Genomic DNA, 19853 nt, shown 5'->3' with positions numbered 1-19853 from the left:
GAGGAGGCCATTCGGCCCTTCAAGCCAGCACCGCCATTCAATATGATCACGGCTGATCATCCACAATCAATACCCCATTCCTGCTTTCTCCTCATATTCCTTGATTCCGTTAGCCCCAAGAGCATAATCTAACTCTTGAAAACATCCTGTGAATTGGCCTCTACTGCTTTTTGTGGCGGAATATTCCACAGGTTCACAACTCTCTGGGTGAAATCATTTTTCATCATCTCAGTCCTAAATTACCTACCTCTTATTCTTAAACTGAGGAACCTGGTTCTGATTACCCCAACATTGGGAACATGTGTCCTGCATCTACCCTGTCCAATCCCTTAATGATGTTATATATTTCTATACGATCCCCTCGTATACGATCCTTCTAAATTCCAGTGAATACAAGCCCAGTCGATCCATTCTTACGTCATTTGAGTCTTGCCATACCGGGAATAAACCTGGTGAACCGACTCTGCATTCCCTCAAAAGCAAGTATGTCCTTCCTTAAATTAGGAGACCAAAACTGCGCACAATACACCAGGTGTGGCCTCACCAGGCCACAACTGTAGAAAGGGCTCTTTGCTCCTCAACTATACTCCTCTCATTATGAAGGTCAACATGCCATTAGCTTTCTTCACTGCCCACTGTATCTGCTGCATACTTGCAGTGACTGATGTACAAGGACACCCAGGTCTTGTTGTACTTCCCATTTTCCTTATCTGACACCATTCAGATAATACAGAGTGCTGGAGTAACACCTTACACTTATCTCTGTGTCTCCCTCTCCTGTAACTCTCAGTCTGAAGAAGGGTCTTGACCCAAAACGTCGCCTATTCCTTCTGTTCATAGATGCTGCCTCACCCGCTGAGTTACTCCAGCATTTTGTGTCTGTCTGTGGAGAACTTGTATAGGGGACGTTTTCTGGATCACGACCCTTCTTCAGACATGAAACATTGCCACATTAACCAGAGATGCTGCCTGAACCAGCATCTGCAGTTCCTTGTGTCTGCCAAAGATAGGCACAAAGTGCTGGCAGAAAAATATGGGCAACCTTTCAGGTAAGGACACTTGGCTACTTGTCAAACTTCAAGTAATGGGAGCTGCCCTGGAGAAGGCTCTGTCCCCAAAACTGCGGAGGTTGGACTTGTGGATGGAGAGGAGACCGGCTGATGTGGATCTGAGGGACCGTGAGGGTTGGTAGGGGGAGAGGAGGTCAATGAGATATGTTGGGGCCAGATGGTGGAGGGCTTTGTAGGTGAGGACCAGGATTTTGTAGGTGATCCGGTGGGAGATGGGAAGCCAGTGAAGTTTTTTGAGGACTGGAGTGATGTGATGCCAGGATTTGGTGTGGGTGATGAGTCGGGCGGCTGCGTTCTGGACCAGTTGGAGCGGTTGATGTAGGTGGAGCTGATGCCAAGGAGAAGTGAGTTGCAATAGTCCAGTCGGGAGGAGATGAAGGCATGGATGAGTCTTTCAGCAGCAGGCGGTGTGAGAGAGGGTCTGAGTTTGGCGATGTTGCGGAGATGAAAGAAGGAGGTTTTAATGACATGGCGGATGTGAGGCTCAAGGGAGAGGGTGGAATCAAAGATCACGCTCACTTCTCCTCTCTCTCCACCCCTCCCCCACCCAAATCATACCAGAATCAGTCATCTTGTTGAATCTCATTGTCTGTCACTCAATCTCACCTCACCCACAGCTAACAATGGCATGTTTCCTTTAACATCGTCAATTTTCTTGCATATCTTGAGCATCTGCTTTGTTCTGTCATTTTCACATCGCCATTTTACTTCCCAATGGAAGTGGCCTGCGCAGTTTGCTGGCATTTTGTGTTGGCGGAATCAGGCCCAATGGCGATGTCTCGTATCCTGATGCTACGCCACCGATCTACCCATCTACTGACGGAATTTCTCTTCCCTTACGAGCTACCCCTGGTTGTGTCTCCAGCTTCCTCACCACCACACTCGGTGCCCCGCTCGCCTGCCTCGCTGTGTTTGTCCCCCAGGTCTCCAATGCTCCCGCCGCACAGGACCCCGACATTCTCGCCGGTGAAGGGAGGAGATGCGGTTCTGTACCGTACGCGCACGGGACGGGTTTGTAGGCCGACCCTTAAATACAACTGAATTCCCTTCTATGCACTATTAGCATTTTCGGTCACATTATTAATCAGTCAGCATCTAGTAACGGGCTTATACATATATATCCTGTCATATATTAGTGCTGACAAAAAAACAAATGTTAGTTGGAGGGCTTTTATGCGGTGGGTGGGGAATGGGAAGGGGGAAACTTTATTTCCTAGTCCATAACTGGTCGGAGAGGCGGCTTCCCTCTGAGCTGCTTCTTCGCCCCTTCCACGCGGCCTACCTTCGGAACTGGATCGGCGTTTCCTATCGGGACCGGCCGGGACTACAGCTTCGGCGGCGGCACAGCGCAGGGATATCAACACGGAGCGGGCGATGCCTTACCGGGTCGCCGTGCGGTAAGCTCCGGAGTGCGGTGACCGCCGACTCCAACATCGACGAGCTGTGGCTGCGGAGCGTCCAGCCGCGGGCGGCGCTGGATTTGGAACACCGCGGAGGCTGGGATCCGGGATCGCCAGAGTCGGAGCTCCAGCCAACGCGGCCTGAGGACTACGGGTGCCGCAGCCTCCGGGGAGGGGCGGGCGCTTCTGACATTTCCAAGCCGCTGAGGAGTGTTTACCCGACGCCGGAGTTCCAGCTTTCCGGTAAAGAGGACCTGAAAACATCGGACTGGCTGCGGAGGACACAAATAGGCCCCGACCTCAGGTGTTTCACAGAGGAAGAGGACTTAACATTTTGTTGCCTTTCCCCGCAGTGGAAAATTTTGATTCTGTTGTGGGGGGACGTTCTTGTTGAATTCTATAATGTGTTTTTGTCACTTTTCTGATTTTTAATTTTTCTATCGATGTACGGAAACTTTTATTTCTTTTATTATTTCTTTGATGTGAAGTAGGTATGTTACAAAACTTACCTTCAGCGGTGCTGCAGTTCTGCCACTGGCCGTGTGCGTGACTTTGGCGCCTTTGAGGGGGGAGGGGAGGGGGGGGGGGGCGGGGTTAAAATGCGGTTTTTCTCCTACCTGTCCTGGATATATTTTCTCGGAGTGCAAGCTTTTGCTGAAGAATTGTTCGACGCCGTTCTGTGAATTTTTTTTTAATCACCCGACAATTTCAGCACTGGAGTAATTTAAAAATCAGTTTCTAAAGCCGTCAACGCCGACAACGGGGACGGATTTCACGTACGGGACAGGTAAAGGAAAGCCGTTTATTTTATGTATATAAATGATTCTTAAGATGCCTTTAATCCACATTTTACGTTGCGAAACGGTGATTTAGGACCCATACAAACAGGCAGTATTTTTCTGCCAATATGGGTTTTAAATTCACCACAGCCGCAACGTTCCAATCGATCGCGTTCCTCAAAAACCCACTCGCAAGATGATTTAAATGGCCATTAATTTACGGGAATTATACATTAAATTCCTTATAAATTCCCTATAAATCCATGACAATGAGATATAAAAATCATGTTATATTGTGAATTCTTGTGTGAATGTTATTTGGACACTTAGGCTATTTAAAAAATGTTAATCTTTTCTTAAGAAATGGATAGATGTTTAGATCTAGTAATTGAATTTTGTAATCAGCTACAATTCAAGTCAAGTCAAGTCAAGTGAGTTTATTGTCATGTGTCCCTGTATAGGACAATGAAATTCTTGCTTTGCTTAAGCACACAGAAAATAGTAGGCATTTACTACAAAACAGATAAATGTGTCCATATACCATGATAAAATATATACACACATGAATAAATAAACTGGTAAAGTGCAAATAACAGAAAGTGGTTATTAATAATCAGAGTTTTGTCCGAGCCAGGTTTAATAGCCTGATGGCTGTGGGTATTGGGTAACTAACTAATTCTATGCTTTAATTTCAGGTCATCCAAATAAGATTGTTTAATATTTGTTTCAGAATGCTTCAATCTATAATAACTGAACATTTCTTTCAGTTCTCTTAATTTTTAAGAAAGTTATGGGCTTTTAACTGTCCTTGATCACAGCTTTTGTGTTAAGTCAATGGAAAAGCAATAGGGAACAAGTTGCTAATTTCCGAGTATGAAAATGGCCATAACTTTTTAATACTGAAGATATGAAAGTGAATTAGGTGTCAAATTAATCTTCTTTTTATGCTTTATCTGATGGGATAAATTGCAGACTTGATTTTTTAAATCTCAAAATTTTGTAACGTTGCTATGTAAAGCACTTTGGTTTCAACGCGAGTTGATTTAAACGTGCTATATAAATAAAATGTACTTACTTACGGTAGAGGGCTTGTGCATGTACCTTTAATATAGTGACCACACCACTACTAACCACTCCCCACATCACTAGTATAATTGTAACCTCCCTACCCCTGTATCTCGCTCTCTAGCTCCGGTGACAGACCACGAACAGCTAGGGAAGCAACCTGTATGAATGATAACAAAACAGTAGTAAAGACACGGTGTGTTATGGGTCTTCTTTACATGGTGTCATAGTCGTACCTTGCGCCTCCTGTTTGACGGGGTTTTTTTTTGTTTCTCGCCCAGTTCCCTTCCCCTTCACTCTGTGTGCTTTCTGTGCCATGGCTAACTATTGCCGCAAGCCAGATGTCCTTGTCTTTGACTCGGACATTGCTCATCGGTGGGGTGTCTTTCGGCGTGACTTTCAGCACTACCTCGCGATTGCCCATCCTGCTGCCGCCCCTGCAACGCAAGCTTCACTTCTCCTCAACCTGGCTGGTCCCGATGCCCTGGAACGATCTGAGTCGTTTGTCTACGGCGTTGGTGAAGATGCCCGGGACCCGGTATGTCTTATCGCTAAGTTTACCGCGCTGTGCGACATCCCCACCAACAGCATCCTAGAGCGGTTTAAGTTTTTCACCCGGCGCCAAAGCCCCGGTGAGTCGATCGATAACTATATCGCCGCGTTACGGCATCTGGCGCGGCGCTGCCGCCTGGACACGCTGACCCCCGATCAGCTGACCCGGGACGTCCTGGTATATGGTCTACAGGACGAGAAACTGCGGGCTGAACTTTTGAGGAAGCCCGACTTGTCGTTGGACGATGCCATGCACGTATCTCGCATGGCCGCGGCTGTCGCCTCCGCGGTGCCGCCTGCTGCCCAGGATATTAACTTTGCCAGCGTTGCTGGCCGCCGGCGCAACGTCGGCCCGCCGCGGCAACGGGGGTCCCCTGCTCCTGGGGGTGGCAGCCCCCGGCGCTGCCCCAACTGCAACTTTGCCTCCCACCAGTTTAATGTATGCCTAGCGCTGGGCAAGACTTGTAATTTTTGCAGAAAACTGAACCATTTTTCGGCCGCCTGCCGCTCCCGTGGGAAACCTGTCCCTGCTCCTCGGAGAATGGTAAACAACCTTGCTGAGGCAGATAGCGCGCTCGGTTCCCAGTACCAGCTTGACGAACTCCCTGATTCTGATACCAGTTCCTCCCACGAGGACACCAGCATATTTTCACTGCTGGATGCACCTGCCCTGATAACGGACCCTTCAGTTCGCGTTACTGTGAATGGGTCGACCTTCCCTGCGAAGGTCGACACGGGGGCGGTTGCCAATGTTATGTCGATAAGTCTCTTCGAGAAGATAAGGTCTGGTGAGAGGGTTACTCCCGACAACTCCCTGCTGCATGCCTACGGGGGAGGTGTGCTCGAACCAGTCGGAAAGGCTACTCTGATCTGCAAAGTCCTGCAGGCCTCTCGGCCCCTCACTTTTTATCTGCTGGATACTGACAACATCACCCTGTTGGGCGCCCGTGCGTGCCAGGACCTCGGTTTAGTCTCGTTCCACCGTGATATCCACCTAGTGCGGTCCCCCCTGGACTCCCTTAACGAATACCCTGACCGTTTCGACGATAAGCTGGGCAAGCTGCCCTGCAGTTACAAGATCGTTGTCGACCCCGGCGTTGAGCCAGTGATCCGCCCGCCGCACCGCGTCTCCTTTGCCATGAAGGACAAGGTGGAGTCGACTCTGCTTCACATGGTGGCAACGGGCATCCTCAAGGAGGTGAGCGATCCCACCCGGTGGGTCTCCACCATGGTGGCCGCTGTAAAGAAGGACAAAAGCGAAATTGGCATTTGTATCAACCCCAAGGACCTGAACCTTGCCATCAAGCGCCCACACTACCCCATGCGAACGGTGGAGGACGTCGCTGCACAGGTTGGGCCGCCACTGTCTTCTCGGTTCTCGATGCCAAGAGCTCCTTCTGGCAGATACCGCTGGATGAACGATCCTCCTACCTGACTACCTTCAGCACGCCCTTCGGCAGGTTCCGATTCCTCCGCATGCCATTCGGAATCAACTCTGCCAGCGAGGTGTTCCAGCGAACGATGGAGCAGCTGTTTGCCGGTCTGCCGTGTGCCATCATCGTCGACGACATCCTGGTCTACGGCAAGGACGTTGCTGAGCACGACCGCCACCTCCGCCAAGTCCTGGATCGGGCCCGTGAGATCAACCTTAAGCTTAACCCCAAAAAGTGCCGTTTCCGCGTCCCGGAGGTCACCTATGTGGGCCACGTCTTCACGGCCGCGGGGCTGAAGCCGGACCCACAGAAGACGGCTGCGGTCTCCGGGATGTCTGCGCCCTCCGACGTGCCCAGCCTACAGCGTTTCCTGGGCATGGTCAATTACCTGGGGAAGTTCATCCCCGACCTCAGCGAGCTGAGCGCGCCCCTGAGGGAGCTGATCAAGAAAGACATTGCCTGGGCCTGGTTCCCGAAACATCAGAGGGCTTTTGAAATCCTGAAGTCCAGGCTGGTTAGTACCCCCACTCTCAAATTCTTCGACCTGCGACGTCCCATTGTCCTCACCTGCGACGCTTCCAAGTTCGGTCTTGGTGCCGCTTGCCTGCAGCTCCACGATGGCCTGCAGCTGCCTGTTTCCTACGCGTCCCGCACCATGACCCCTGCAGAGCAGCGCTATGCTCAAATAGAGAAGGAGTTGCTCGCCGTGGTGTTTGCCTGCTCCAAGTTTAAGGACTACATTCTGGGCAACACCTTCACGATCGAAACGGTTGACGCAAGATGTCACCAGAGTGAAGTGGTCGTGGTCCAGCACGAGTTTCGCACGATATAACGGGGGGCAGATAAAGAGTTCCCACGGTACTCGGCATTTCTGTTATTTGTGCGAGTGACTTGTCCGTCTCCCGAGCTTTCCCGTTAATCTTGAATGAACATCGTGAACTGTAGTGTTGTTAATCACGTGGCACAAATGATGTTACTTTGTTTTCACACACTATATTGGGTTTTTTCACACACTATATTCCTCCCTTGGTTGAATTGGCTCATTTGGAGACATGCCTATACTAAGTATTTTCGAGTACAGGATGGTGGTTATTTTCATTGACGCGTTGTATGCAGCAGCCCACTATGTGCATCGAGAACGCTTGCGTGAAGGCAGAAGGGTGAGATTAATTAAAAAGAGAATTAAGAGGAAGTCTCACTGGGTGAAGCCCATCTTTCAACGGAGACCTCAATTTGGACAATATGATCAGCTGCTTAATGTGCTGTGCGAAGAGGATAAAAGTGCATTCACAAACTTTGTCAGAATTTCACCCGAGCTCTTTAATGAGCTGAAGAATAATCTGGGTTTTTTTTAGACAAATGTTGTTTGGTGTGATGCACCTTCTCTCAATATGTGCAAGAAGTCGTCTTTTTATTTTGTCAAATAGGAATAAAGACTTTGTCTCACATTGACCGTGATGGTTGTCTTATTTTATTATCTACTGAGAGGTGAAACTTTCAAACGTTTAACCAGTCAGTAGACAGACAATAAATAGTAACAATCGAGCCATAAATGGTGTATACAAGGTGAAGGGAACAACGCTGTGTGCAAGATAATGTTTAAAATCATGCGAGGAATCGATCGGGTAGATGCACAGTCTCTTGCCCAGAGTAGGCGAATCGAGGACCAGATTACATAGGTTTAAGGTGAAGGGGAAATGATTTAATATGGATCTGATTAAATACTGTCAGTAGTAAACCCGATCAAAAACAACATCAGGACGTCTATTAAACACCAGAGATCCCAGTAGACACCCAGCCGAGACTTATTACAGGTCTAGTGGAAAGACACAAAGCGCTGGAGCAACTCAGCGGGTCAGGCAGCATCGCTAGACAACATGGATAGATGATGTTTCGGGTCGGGACTCTTCTTCAGCGCTGAGTTACTCCCGCATATTGTGTCTTTCCAATGCAGATTAGCGTCTGCGATTCTTTGCTCCTGCATTACGGGGTCTATCTCGATTCCCGATAAAGTCTAAAACCCATCCTCCAGAGTTCTCAGCCCAGGGCGCCCATAAACAAGCCCTTAACTCCACACTGGGGACAGAGGCTGAGAGGTGTACAAAACCATGAGACGAACAGGCAGGGAAATAGACAGAGTCCAGGGTAATATATGTCCTTTGCCCACAGAGGGGATTCGAGGACCAGAGGGCATAGGTTCAAGGTGAGGGGGGAAGATCTAATAGGAATCTGAGTGAGGGGTAACATTTTCGCACAAAGGGTGGTGGGTGTATGGAACAAGCTGCCAGAGGAGGTAGTTGAGGCTGGGTCCATCCCTACATTTAAGAAACATTTAGACAGGTACATGGATAAGACAGGTTGGGAGGGATATGGACCAGACGCAGGCAGATGGGACTAGTTTCGATGGGACATTTTGGCCGGTATGGGCAAGTTGAGCCGAAGGGCCGGTTTCCACACTGTAACTCGATAAAGCCAGTGAGTATACGATCTAAGATAGTCCGAGGGTCTCGAATGAGGTAGGTAGTAGTTCAGGAATGCTCTGTGGTTGGTGTTAGGATGGTTCAGTTACATAAGTGCTCAAATGTAGGCACCGTTTTCGCAGTGGAAGCTCCGAGACTGTGCAGCGGGCGATTGTCGTGTTGGCTGGGACTCCTGTTATCCATGCAGGGGATTGACCTCAGTCTGAAGAAGGCTCTCGACCCGAAACGCCACCCGTTCCTTCTCTCCAGATTTGCTGCCTGTCCGGCTGAGTTACTCCAAGCAACTGGTGTCTATCTTCAAAGGACTGACCACCGGGCTGGATGTCGGGGTTGGCGTGTTGCGTTTCACAGACCGAACTGTCCAATTAATGGTAACAGATGGGCACTGAGGGAAGTCCCCCCCCCCTCTCTGTTTATCTGCCCTTTCTTTAACGTTTGTGCCTCTATGCAAGTATCTCGCGAGCCATCCCAGACTGCCCATTTCTGCTCCCCCTCGTCTTTAATAACTACATTTCCCTAACAATTACTATCTTTGTTAGTTATAGGAGCAAAATTAGGCCATTCGGTCCATTAAGTCCACTCCGCCATTCAATCGCGGCTGATCTATCTCTCCCTCTCAACCACATTCTCTTGCCTTCTCCCCATAACCTCCTGACAGCCGCACTAATCAGGAATGTAACTATCTCAGCCCCTATTCTTCACCCTTTTGACAGTAGTTTTGTTTTATTGGAGACGCGGGAGACAGCGGATGCTGGAATACTGAGCAAAACACGAAATGCTGGAGGAACTCGGTGCATTTGTGTTTAAGAAGGAACTGCAGATGCTGGAAAATCGAAGGTACACAATAATGCTGGAGAAACTCAGCGGGTGCAGCAGCATCTATGGAGCGAAGGAAGTAGGCAACGTTTCGGGCCGAAACGTTGCCTATTTCCTTCGTTCCATAGATGCTGCTGCACCCACTGAGTTTCTCCAGCATTTGTGTGTGTGGGTGGGAGTAGGGGAGAGGGGGGGGAGGGGGGAGAGAGATAAGGCAGCCTGAAGAAAGGGTCGCCTGTCCATTTCCCTCCGTAGTTGCTGCCTGGCCCGCGGAGTTCCTCCAGTCTTAGAAACTGCTTTAGACAAAAAGAGACACAAACTGCTGGAGTAAAATAGCTCAGCAAGTGAGTTACCTGAACACTCAAAAATGAAAAAGAATGAAAATGTGATTATTTCACCTCCCTTCAACTATTTTGTGTTTCAGCATGAGAGGGATTATAACATTAGAGACATTCATCTTGTAGTGATGTGTTAATGAAGAATTGCAGACATCAATCTGATAGTAAAAAATATATTTATTTAACAATGAGGTAAAACAAGCACTGACAATCAAACTGCTCAGTTACTCACCGTTCGCAGGAGTTCCCACGGTACCCGCAAGAGTTATTACGGATATCGCACGGATATCGCACTGGCCACTATGTTCATACAATGTTGCAATGCTCAACCACAAGTGTACAAGTCACTCTTGGAGAAATTCAAACTTTCTTGAATTTTCTCCCGAGTGACCAATTTACACGACTACCTGCTGTTAGCGCCACGGTGGTCCACGGTGGTCCACGAATGCCGTACTGTTATCGCACGAGGTTCCCACGATGTTAAACTCTGGTTCACTCTTGCGTCGTCGCCCCGTGAAAAAGCCACTCCAGCCGCTGGTCACGATCTTAAACAAACCGATCCACGTCGCCTCGTCCCGTTTGCAGCGCATGATGCTGCAGCTTCAGCGTTTCACGTTCCGTATTGTTTACCGCAAGCGCAAGGACATGTTTGTGGCCGACACGCCGTCCCGCGCACCGCTGACTTCCACTACCCGTCACCCATATGAATCGTCTGACCTGATGGTGCTTAACGTTAATATTGTGCCTTCACAGCAGATGCAGTCCCTGGTTAAGCACACTGCCAAGGATCCTGCCCTGCAACAACTTGCCGACGTCATCCGGAGTGGCTGGCCCGACCGCCGCTCGTCCCTGCCGGCCGGTGCCGTGCCCTACTTCCTGGTCCGCGATGAGCTCGTGCTGCACGACGGTGTGGTGGTGAAGGGCCACAAGGTTGTGGTGCCTGCTGCGCTGCGGGACCACTACTTTCAAACCGCCCACAGCGGCCATCCCGGGGCCGAGGCAACTCTGTCTCAGGCCCAGAGCCAGTTCTACTGGCCCGGCATGGCCCACGACATCCGGGAGAGGGTCTCCGCCTGCTCTGCCTGCAACAGTCTTTCTCCCCGTCAGCAACGGCAGCCGCTCCTGCAGCAGCCTGCCCCCGCACTGCCTTGGATGGCGGTCGCCACTGACATTTTTGAATGGCGTGGCAAACACTTCCTGGTTCTCGTGGACTCGTACTCCAGCTGGTTCGAGGTGGACCAGCTGCATTCCCTCACGTCTGCTGCGGTCATCGGCAGGCTGCGCCGCCACTTCGCCACCTTTGGCTCCCCCGCGAGTCTGCAATCGGACAATGGCAGCGCAGAATTTCGGGATTTCGCTGCCAGCTGGAACTTCCGCCATTTCACTAGCAGCCCAGAGTACCCGCAGAGCAACGGCCTGGCTGAGCGCGCTGCCCGCAGTGCCAAGGACTTGCTGGAGCACTGCCGGCTTTCTCGTTCGGACTTTTACCTGGCCCTCCTCAACCTACGTAACATCTCCCGTGACCCTGCCCTGGGCTCGCCTGCTCAGCGGCTGATGTCCCGCACTACGCGGCCTCCCATCCCGGTGTCCCAGCGGTCGCTTATGCCATCAGTTCTACAGCCGCCTGCTGCCCAAGAGCGCATTGCCCACAAGCATGAGATACAAAAGCGCTCCCACGACAGGTCCTGCCGTCCCCTCCCGCGCCTGTTCCCTGGCCAGGTAGTGCGGATGCAATCCCCCTCCGGCCACTCTCGGCTAGCCGTTGTCGTCGGGTCTGCTGGTTCGCCGCGGTCCTATCTCGTTGACCATGACGGCACCATTTATCGCCGGTCCCGCCAACATCTTCGTCTCGTCAATGAGCCCCCTCCACCTCCTGCCGACCCTTTTCCCCCTCCGCTATCTTCCTCTTTACCTGCCGCTCCTCGCATGCCCAGCACCCTGCCATCTCAGCTCTATCAACCACGCTCTCCTGCCGCCAGTCCAGTACCGCCGGCACGCCCACCAGCCGCTGCGCCTGTTTCGCCTCCGCGGTCTCCACCTCCGCCCTCTCCTCCCGGTTCTCCGGTTCGTTCGCCCGCTCCTGCTCCTGCTCCTGCTGTTCCTGCGGAGGGGGGAGATGGCGAGTTGCGTACCCGCTCCGGGCGCGTGGTCAAGCCCCCTGTCCGTTATGGGGACTTTGCTTAACCACTGTTTGACTGTTTGTTTAGTTGCTCGTAGCGTATGAGTCGTGGTCGCCCTGTCACTACAGTATTGCTTTTGTTTCCAACGGGTAGGATGTAGAGGGCTTGTGCATGTACCTTTAATATAGTGACCTCACCACTACTAACCACTCCCCACATCACTAGTATAATTGTAACCTCCCTACCCCTGTATCTCTCTCTCTAGCTCCGGTGACAGACCACGAACAGCTAGGGAAGCAACCTGTACAAATAATAATAAAACAGTAGTAAAGACACGGTGTGTTATGGGTCTTCTTTACTTACTTACTATATCACTTTATTGTAGTCGTGTTTCACTTTTTATTCTTATTATTCTTACAAGGAAAGATGTAGATTGGTTACATTACTTACTAACCAATGTAATGATTTATTAATATAAGCTCCGCCTATTACTACACCATTCATATTATCACAAGCCGACATGTGCTGTTAGTTGGTGATGCAGCACGGTAGAATTAATATGCTGCTGAGTGTTGTATGTGTTACTCAGTAAATACTGTTGTACCAGTCCCTGAGTACGTGTGACTTACTCAACAGGAGCTGGGCTGGAGAAGAGCAGGGGGATGAGGGAACACAGTAGGGTTGAGGAAGAGGGAGTGACCAGGCTTGGGGTGCAGGCAGGGAGGGAGGGAGTGACGTGGAGAGTGAAGGAACAGGAGGAGGGAGGAGTGAGGGGAGGAACTGGTGGAAGGGAGTGAGGGCATGGAGGACTAGAGATGAGTGAGGAATTGAGGTAACAGTGGGAGTGAGGGGGGATCGAGGAGAGAGTTATGCCCCTGTCCCACTTAGGAAACCGGAACGGAAAACTCTGGAGACTTTGCGCCCCACCCAAGGTTTCCGTGCGGTTCCCGGAGTTTGCAGATGGTTGCCGGAGGTTGCAGGTAGTGGAAGCAGGTAACAGAAAAACATAGAAAATAGATGCAGGAGTAGGCCATTCGGCCCTTCGAGCCTGCACCGCCATTCAATATGATCTTGGCTGATCATCCAACTCAGAATCCTGTACCTGCCTTCTCTCCATACCCCCTGATACCTTTAGCCACAAGTGCCACATCTAACTCCCTCTTAAATATAGCCAATGAACTGGCCTCAACTACATTCTGTGGCAGAGAATTCCCGAGATTCACCACTCTCTGTGTGAAAAATGTTTTTTCGCATTTCGGTCATAAAAGATTTCCCCCTTATTCTTAAACTGTGACCCCTTGTTCTGGACTTCCCCAACATCGGGAACAATCTTCCTGCATCTAGCCTGTCCGAACCCCTTAAGAATTGTGTAAGTTTCTATAAGATCCCCCCTCAATCTTCTAAATTCTAGCGAGTACAAGCCGAGTCTATCCAGTCTTTCTTCAAATGTCCTGACATCCCAGTAATCAGTCTGGTGAACCTTACTGAGGGCAAGAATGTATTTCTATAAATTCTATAAGTTTCTCTAAGATCCCCCCTCAATCTTCTAAATTCTAGTAGGGAGACCGCACGGAAACGTTGGGTGGGGCGCAAAGTCTCCAGAGGTTTCCGTTCGGGTTTCCTAAGTGGGACAGGGGGTTGACGCGACTATTGAAACGTCCAATGATCCTCGGTTGTGACGCCAAGATGCCGACGGTTCTTTGCGCCGTTCGAAGAACAGGTCGCCTCTGTTGCGTCACTCACGCTGAGAACCAATCGGCGTTCTCTTTGCCTTTGTCTCCGCGTTCCACGGGTCGCTGGCGGCCAATCACAGCGCGGCCCGAGTGTATGAACGTTCTATTGGGGCGGGGTATAAAAGGGACGCGTTCGGCGAATGCGACACATTGTCTGGAGCTGAGAGACTGGAAGGGACATCATGGTGGGTGATCCCGGGGCTGGGCGGCGGGGCGTCGTGTGAAACCGGTGATGGGGAGAGCCGGGATAACTCCAGAGAACCGGGAACGAAGGCCCATGGGTGCAGAGTGATTCCGCGGTGACCACGCTGCGTAAACGCGTTGATCCGGTCGCACACTGTGGTGTGGCGTGGGGGAAATGTTAGCACTCGGAACCGATATCCGTGGGAATAACACAATCATCTCTTCCCCCTTTCCTCCACCGACCCATCCCATCTTTCTCTCTCTCTCCAGCGTGAGTGTATCTCCATCCACATCGGCCAGGCCGGAGTTCAGGTCGGCAATGCTTGCTGGGAGCTCTATTGCCTGGAGCACGGGATCCAGCCGGATGGACAGATGCCCAGCGACAAGACCATCGGGGGCGGCGACGACTCCTTCAACACCTTCTTCAGCGAAACGGGGGCGGGCAAGCACGTCCCCCGGGCCGTGTTCATTGATCTGGAGCCCACGGTGATCGGTAAGGTGAAACGGGAGAGTCCTGACATGTTGAGCCTTGTCTGAAACCTTCCCCGCGGCGTTTGCTGCGGGGCGTGTGATTCTTAATGAACCCGTTTCTTAATGAACTGGTTCATTCTCCGTTTTCTGTTTGCTCCCCTGTAGATGAAGTGCGGACCGGTACATACCGGCAACTCTTCCACCCCGAGCAGCTCATCACCGGCAAGGAGGACGCGGCCAACAACTACGCCCGGGGCCACTGCTCCATCGGCAAGGAGATCGTCGACCTGGTCCTGGATCGCATCCGGAAGCTGGTAGGTTGTGGAACCCAATCCAACCGTGAACCAGCGCCCGTTATTCAACGATCTGGCGCCCCTGGTTCGCCCGCGACAATTCCGCACTTCGTGAATGACCTATCCCTCAGAATACTCTCTAGCAACTGTCCAATTCCAGATGTTACACACAAATTATTGTTGTTAGGGTGGGACCACAGACGTTAGACACCTCTCCAGAGGGTCAGTTTACTCCTGCAACACTCACACTCACCCCACCTTTCTCCTTCTCAATGCTCTCCGCTTTATCTGCCCACAGGCCGACCAGTGCACCGGACTGCAGGGGTTCCTCATCTTCCACAGTTTTGGGGGCGGCACCGGCTCGGGCTTCACCTCCCTCCTCATGGAGAGACTCTCCGTCGACTATGGCAAGAAATCCAAGCTGGAGTTTTCCGTCTATCCGGCGCCGCAGATCTCCACCGCCGTGGTCGAGCCCTACAACGCCGTGCTGGTCACCCACTGCACCCTGGAGCACTCCGACTGCTCCTTCATGCTGGACAACGAGGCTATTTACGACATCTGCCGGCGGAACCTGGACATCGAGCGCCCCACCTACACCAACCTCAACCGCCTGCTGGCGCAGGTAGTGTCGTCCATCACGGCCTCGCTGCGCTTCGACGGCGCCCTCAATGTGGACCTGCTCGAGCTCCAGACCAACCTGGTCCCCTACCCGCGCATTCACTTCCCGCTGGTGACCTACGCGCCCCTGATCTCGGCCGAGAAGGCTTACCACGAGCAACTGTCCGTGTCGGAGATCACCAACGCCTGTTTCGAGCCGGCCAACCAGATGCTCAAGTGCGACCCCCGCCAGGGCAAATACATGGCGTGCTGCATGATGTACCGCGGGGACGTGGTGCCCAAGGACGTCAACGCCTCCATCGCCACCATCAAGACCAAGCGCTCCATCCAGTTCGTGGACTGGTGCCCGACCGGGTTCAAGGTAGGTGTAGATTGTAAACCAATCCACGCAACATAAGCTTGATCCAACCCGCGGTTCCACACTGTATTGTAATATCTACCACACCCAGAACAGACGAGAACCTTCCTGAACGGTGGCCCGGGTTTCTTAACATTTATCTCGCAATGGATACTATTGAAAGTTTCTATGAGTCTCTTCTTTCTCTCCCCCGCAGGTGGGCATCAACTACCAGCCCCCGACGGTGGTGCCGGGGGGCGACCTGGCCAAGGTGCAACGAGCCGTCTGCATGCTGAGCAACACCACCGCCATCTCCATGGCCTGGACCCGCATGAACCTCAAGTTCGACAAGATGTACGCCAAGCGGGCCTTTGTCCACTGGTACGTGGGCGAGGGTCTGGAGGAAGGAGAGTTCCAGGACGCGCGGGAAGACATGGCGTCGCTGGAGAAGGACTACGAGGAAGTGGGCATCGATTCGGCGGATCTGGACAGGAAGGCGGAAGAGGAAGAGTGAATTTTGTTGTATATCTGGAAAGATTAGTTATTTTTAATACTGGTGTAGATCTAATTTATGAAATTAAATATATTTGAGACATAGTTTGCTATTGCGTCCTTCGCAAAGCCACAATTGCTTAATGTCTATGGTTTCATACCGTGGAAGCAGACCCTTCGGCCCAACTTGTCCATGCCCACCATGCCTCTTCATCTCTGATCATCCAATTTGCCCACGTTTGGCGAATATCATTCTATCCAATTCTCCGACACAAAACTGCATACATATCCTTTAAATGTTACTGTACCTGCCTCTACTAGATCACCTGGAACCTCGTTCCATGTACCCACCACCGCCTGCGAGATATATGTCCCCTCAGTTTCCAATAACTCTTTCCCCTCTCATCTAGATCCTATGCCCTCTAGTTTTTGATTCATCTTTGGTGCTGAAGGTTTCTGTGCATGAACTCTATCTATGCCGCTCATGGGTTCATATACCTCCACAGGAACATGACTCAGCTGTCTTTACTCCAAACATTTTAAATCTCAATCCTACGAGTCCTGGCATCGTAAATCATCGCCTCTCACAAATCGTCACACTGATGTATCTCGGGATGGGGATGATTGTAAAGATGGGGATTGGTCATTGGGGGAAGCAATCTGTTTCTTGAAAGAGCACGGGGGTCCAAGGACCACAACGTTCCAGTCATTGAAACTCCTTGTGCTGATGGAGCGGGCTGACCGGGTGCCGACAATGGGAGATACTCCAGTGTTCATAGACCACAGAACATACCACAGTACAGCTCAGGAACGGATCCAGCGGCCCACAGGATTTGCGCCGAACATGCTGCCAAGTTAGACTTATTTCATCTGCCAGTACATGATCTATATCCCTCTATTCACGGCACTTCGACGCGTCTATTGAAAAGCCTTTCCAATAGACACGTCGAAGAAACTACGCCGCACATCTTCGTTAAAATGTCCCCCTTTTATTTCATAGCTACCCCTCTGGGGTTACACATTTCCACCATGGGAAACCTGCTGTGTCTCTCTACCCTATCTCTTATTATGCCCCTGTCCCACTTAGGAAACCTGAACGGAAACCTCTGGAGACTTTGCGCCACACCCAAGGTTTCCGTGCGGTTCCCGGAGGTTGCAGGTAGTGGAAGCAGGTGGTTGCCGGAGGTTGCAGGTAGTGGAATCAGGTAGGGAGACTGACAAAAACCTCCGGGAACCGCACAGAAACCTTGGGTGGGGCGCAAAGTCTCCAGAGGTTTCCATTCAGGTTACCGAAGTGGGACAGGGGCATAACTCTCATAATGTTTATACCTCCATCAAGTCTCTCTTCAACCTCGGCGTTCCACAATAAACTATCAAATCACGTTACCACACCCCCCTTTATTTAATCGGGACTTGCGTGCGCCTCTTGTTTTACTTCGCGGATTCCAGCTCTGATTCCAGAATTCCCAGTCCGGACCCAACCCGGCCTATAGGTTCCGACAGTCGATCTCCCATTTCAGTCTGCCGAAACCTACCTGATCTCCGGGTTGCTCAGCACTTTAACACCCCCTCACATTCCAAATCTGACCTTTCTGTCCTGGCTCTCCTCCATTGTCAGAGTGAGGCGCAACGCAAATTGGAGGAACAGCACCTCATACTTTGCTTCGGTAGTTCACACCCCATGCGCTATGAACATTGACTTCTCTAACTTCAAATAACCCTTGCTTTCCCTCTCTCTCGCTCCCCTCCCCCTTCAAGTTAAAGTTCAAGAGAGTTGATTGTCATGTGTCCCTGATAGGACAATGAAATTCTTGCTTTGCTTCAGCACACAGAATATAGTAGACATTTACTACAAAACAGATCAGTGTGTCCATATACCATTATATAAATATATACACACATGAATAAATAAACTGATCAAGTGCAAATAACAGATAATGGGTCCTTCCCAGTTCTCCCACATTTCTTACTGTCTCTTGCCCAAAGTAGGGGAATCGAGGACCAGAGGGCATAAGTAGAAGGTGAAGGGGAAATATTCAAAAGCAATCTGAAGGCTAACGTTTTCACACAAAGGCTGGTGGGTGTGCGGTACAAGCTGCCCGAGGAGCTAGTTGATGCTGGTACTGTCCCAACGTTCAAGAAACAGTTACATAGCTACATGGCTAGGACAGATCTGGAGTGATATGGACCAAGTGCACGCAGGTGGGGCTGGGGTAACTGGGACATGTTGGCCGGTGAGTGCAAGTTGGGCCGAAGGGCCTGTTTCCACACTGTATCACTCTATGACTCTAGCTTACTCCGCCATTTAATCGTGGGTGATCTTACTTCCCCTGCCTTCACGCGATAGCCTCTGCAACCCATTTGTTTCAGTCAGGTTCTCGCCTCTTCCTTCTGCACTCCAGCGAGTGCAGGCACAGTGGCGTCAAACGTTTATCATACGTGAACCCAAATCGGTGCTGTGGTCATAATCATCCTCCATACCCTTTCCAACGCCAGCACATCAGTCCTTAGATATAGGGTCCCAAATTGGTCACAATACCCCAAATGCGCTCACCAGTGCCTTTTCAACCCTCAATATTACATCCGTTTTAAAAAAAATATTCTTGTCCTCCCCAAATAAATGCTTGTATTGCAATTTCCTGCCTTACTATCAATTCAACTTGTAAATTACATTTTTCTGAATCCTGTATCAGCATTCCCGTTACAGCTGGTGCTTTACAGCGCCAGAGACACGGGTTCGATTCTGACTACTGGTGCTTATCTGCACGGAGTTTGTATGTTCTCCCTGTCATCGCGTCGGTTTTCCCAGCGTGCTCCGGTTTCCACACACACTCCAAAGTCTTACAGCTTCGCAGGTTAATTTGGCGTCTGTAAATTGTCCCTAGTGTGTAGGATAACTTTGCGGTAGGGGAATTGCTGGTCGCCGCACGCTCGGCCAGGCGACGGGACTCTTTTCGCGATGTATCTCTGAAAAACAAAATACACTTGAAGGAAACTGATGAGTCTGAATTTGGGTCTCGACCGCAAACGTCACCTATTCCTTTTCTCCAGAGATGCTTCCTGACCGCTGCTATTCCAGCATTTTGTGTCTATCTTCGGCGGTACACCAGCATCTGTAGTTCATTCCTACACAAAAGGAAATACAAGTAAGTTTTAGGAAGTTGAGATTGGGCAGGGACCCGATGGAATTTACAAAAAGGATCAAAGCACTTAGGGAATCGGGAAGTTCAAATGTCCTTGGCCACTGGGAATATGAAAAATCCCATGGGTTTCAACTATATATAGATTATACGAGGGGAGGCGGGGAGACGGGAGGACCATTCACGCGCAAGGGAGGGAAGTTCTTGATTGGATGAGGAGGAAATGGCCATGGGACATTTCTTGTCTTCACCAAATAAATGCTTGCATTGCATTTTACTGCCTTACTATCAATTCGAATTGCAAAATATATTTTTGGGAATCGTGTATCGGCATTCCCGAGTCCCTTTGCACCTCAGATTTCACAATTCTCTCCTCATTTAGAAAATAATCTTCGATTGATTCCTAATATGAAAATGCCGGTCTCCGCATTTTGCTGCGCCATATTCCATCTGCCATGTATTTGCCGACTTTCCAAACATGCCCAAATCCCTCGGCAGAGCCGCTGCTTTCTCCACACTATCTGCCCCTCCAC

General features: G+C 50.7%; 2 protein-coding genes across 2 annotated transcripts in view; one reads left to right on the top strand and one right to left on the bottom strand.

Moving 5' to 3' along the window:
• The window catches only part of LOC116982168 (zinc finger protein 239-like), a 1102810-nt gene that overhangs the window by 24531 nt on the left and 1058426 nt on the right, over nucleotides 1–19853 (bottom strand). The gene's annotated exons all lie outside the window — the stretch shown is intronic.
• On the top strand, nucleotides 12044–16202 carry LOC116982177 (tubulin alpha chain-like). The gene is made up of 5 exons (XM_033035484.1): nucleotides 12044–12052; nucleotides 14240–14462; nucleotides 14606–14754; nucleotides 15032–15712; nucleotides 15906–16202. The coding sequence occupies exons 1-5, from the start codon at nucleotides 12050–12052 to the stop codon at nucleotides 16200–16202; spliced, it is 1353 nt and encodes a 450-aa protein (XP_032891375.1). The 5' UTR covers nucleotides 12044–12049.

Source organism: Amblyraja radiata, chromosome 16 (assembly GCF_010909765.2).
Source record: "Amblyraja radiata isolate CabotCenter1 chromosome 16, sAmbRad1.1.pri, whole genome shotgun sequence".
Lineage (NCBI taxonomy): Eukaryota > Metazoa > Chordata > Chondrichthyes > Rajiformes > Rajidae > Amblyraja > Amblyraja radiata.
Note: the sequence above shows the minus strand (reverse complement) of the source record. Positions and strands in the feature narration are given on the sequence as shown.

Excerpts from the sequence above, each read along its gene's own strand:
- LOC116982177 (XM_033035484.1), top strand. Across the intron at positions 14,755-15,031 it reads TGGATCGCATCCGGAAGCTG|GCCGACCAGTGCACCGGACT; the intron begins GTAGGTTGTGGA and ends ATCTGCCCACAG. Across the intron at positions 15,713-15,905 it reads GGTGCCCGACCGGGTTCAAG|GTGGGCATCAACTACCAGCC; the intron begins GTAGGTGTAGAT and ends TCTCCCCCGCAG.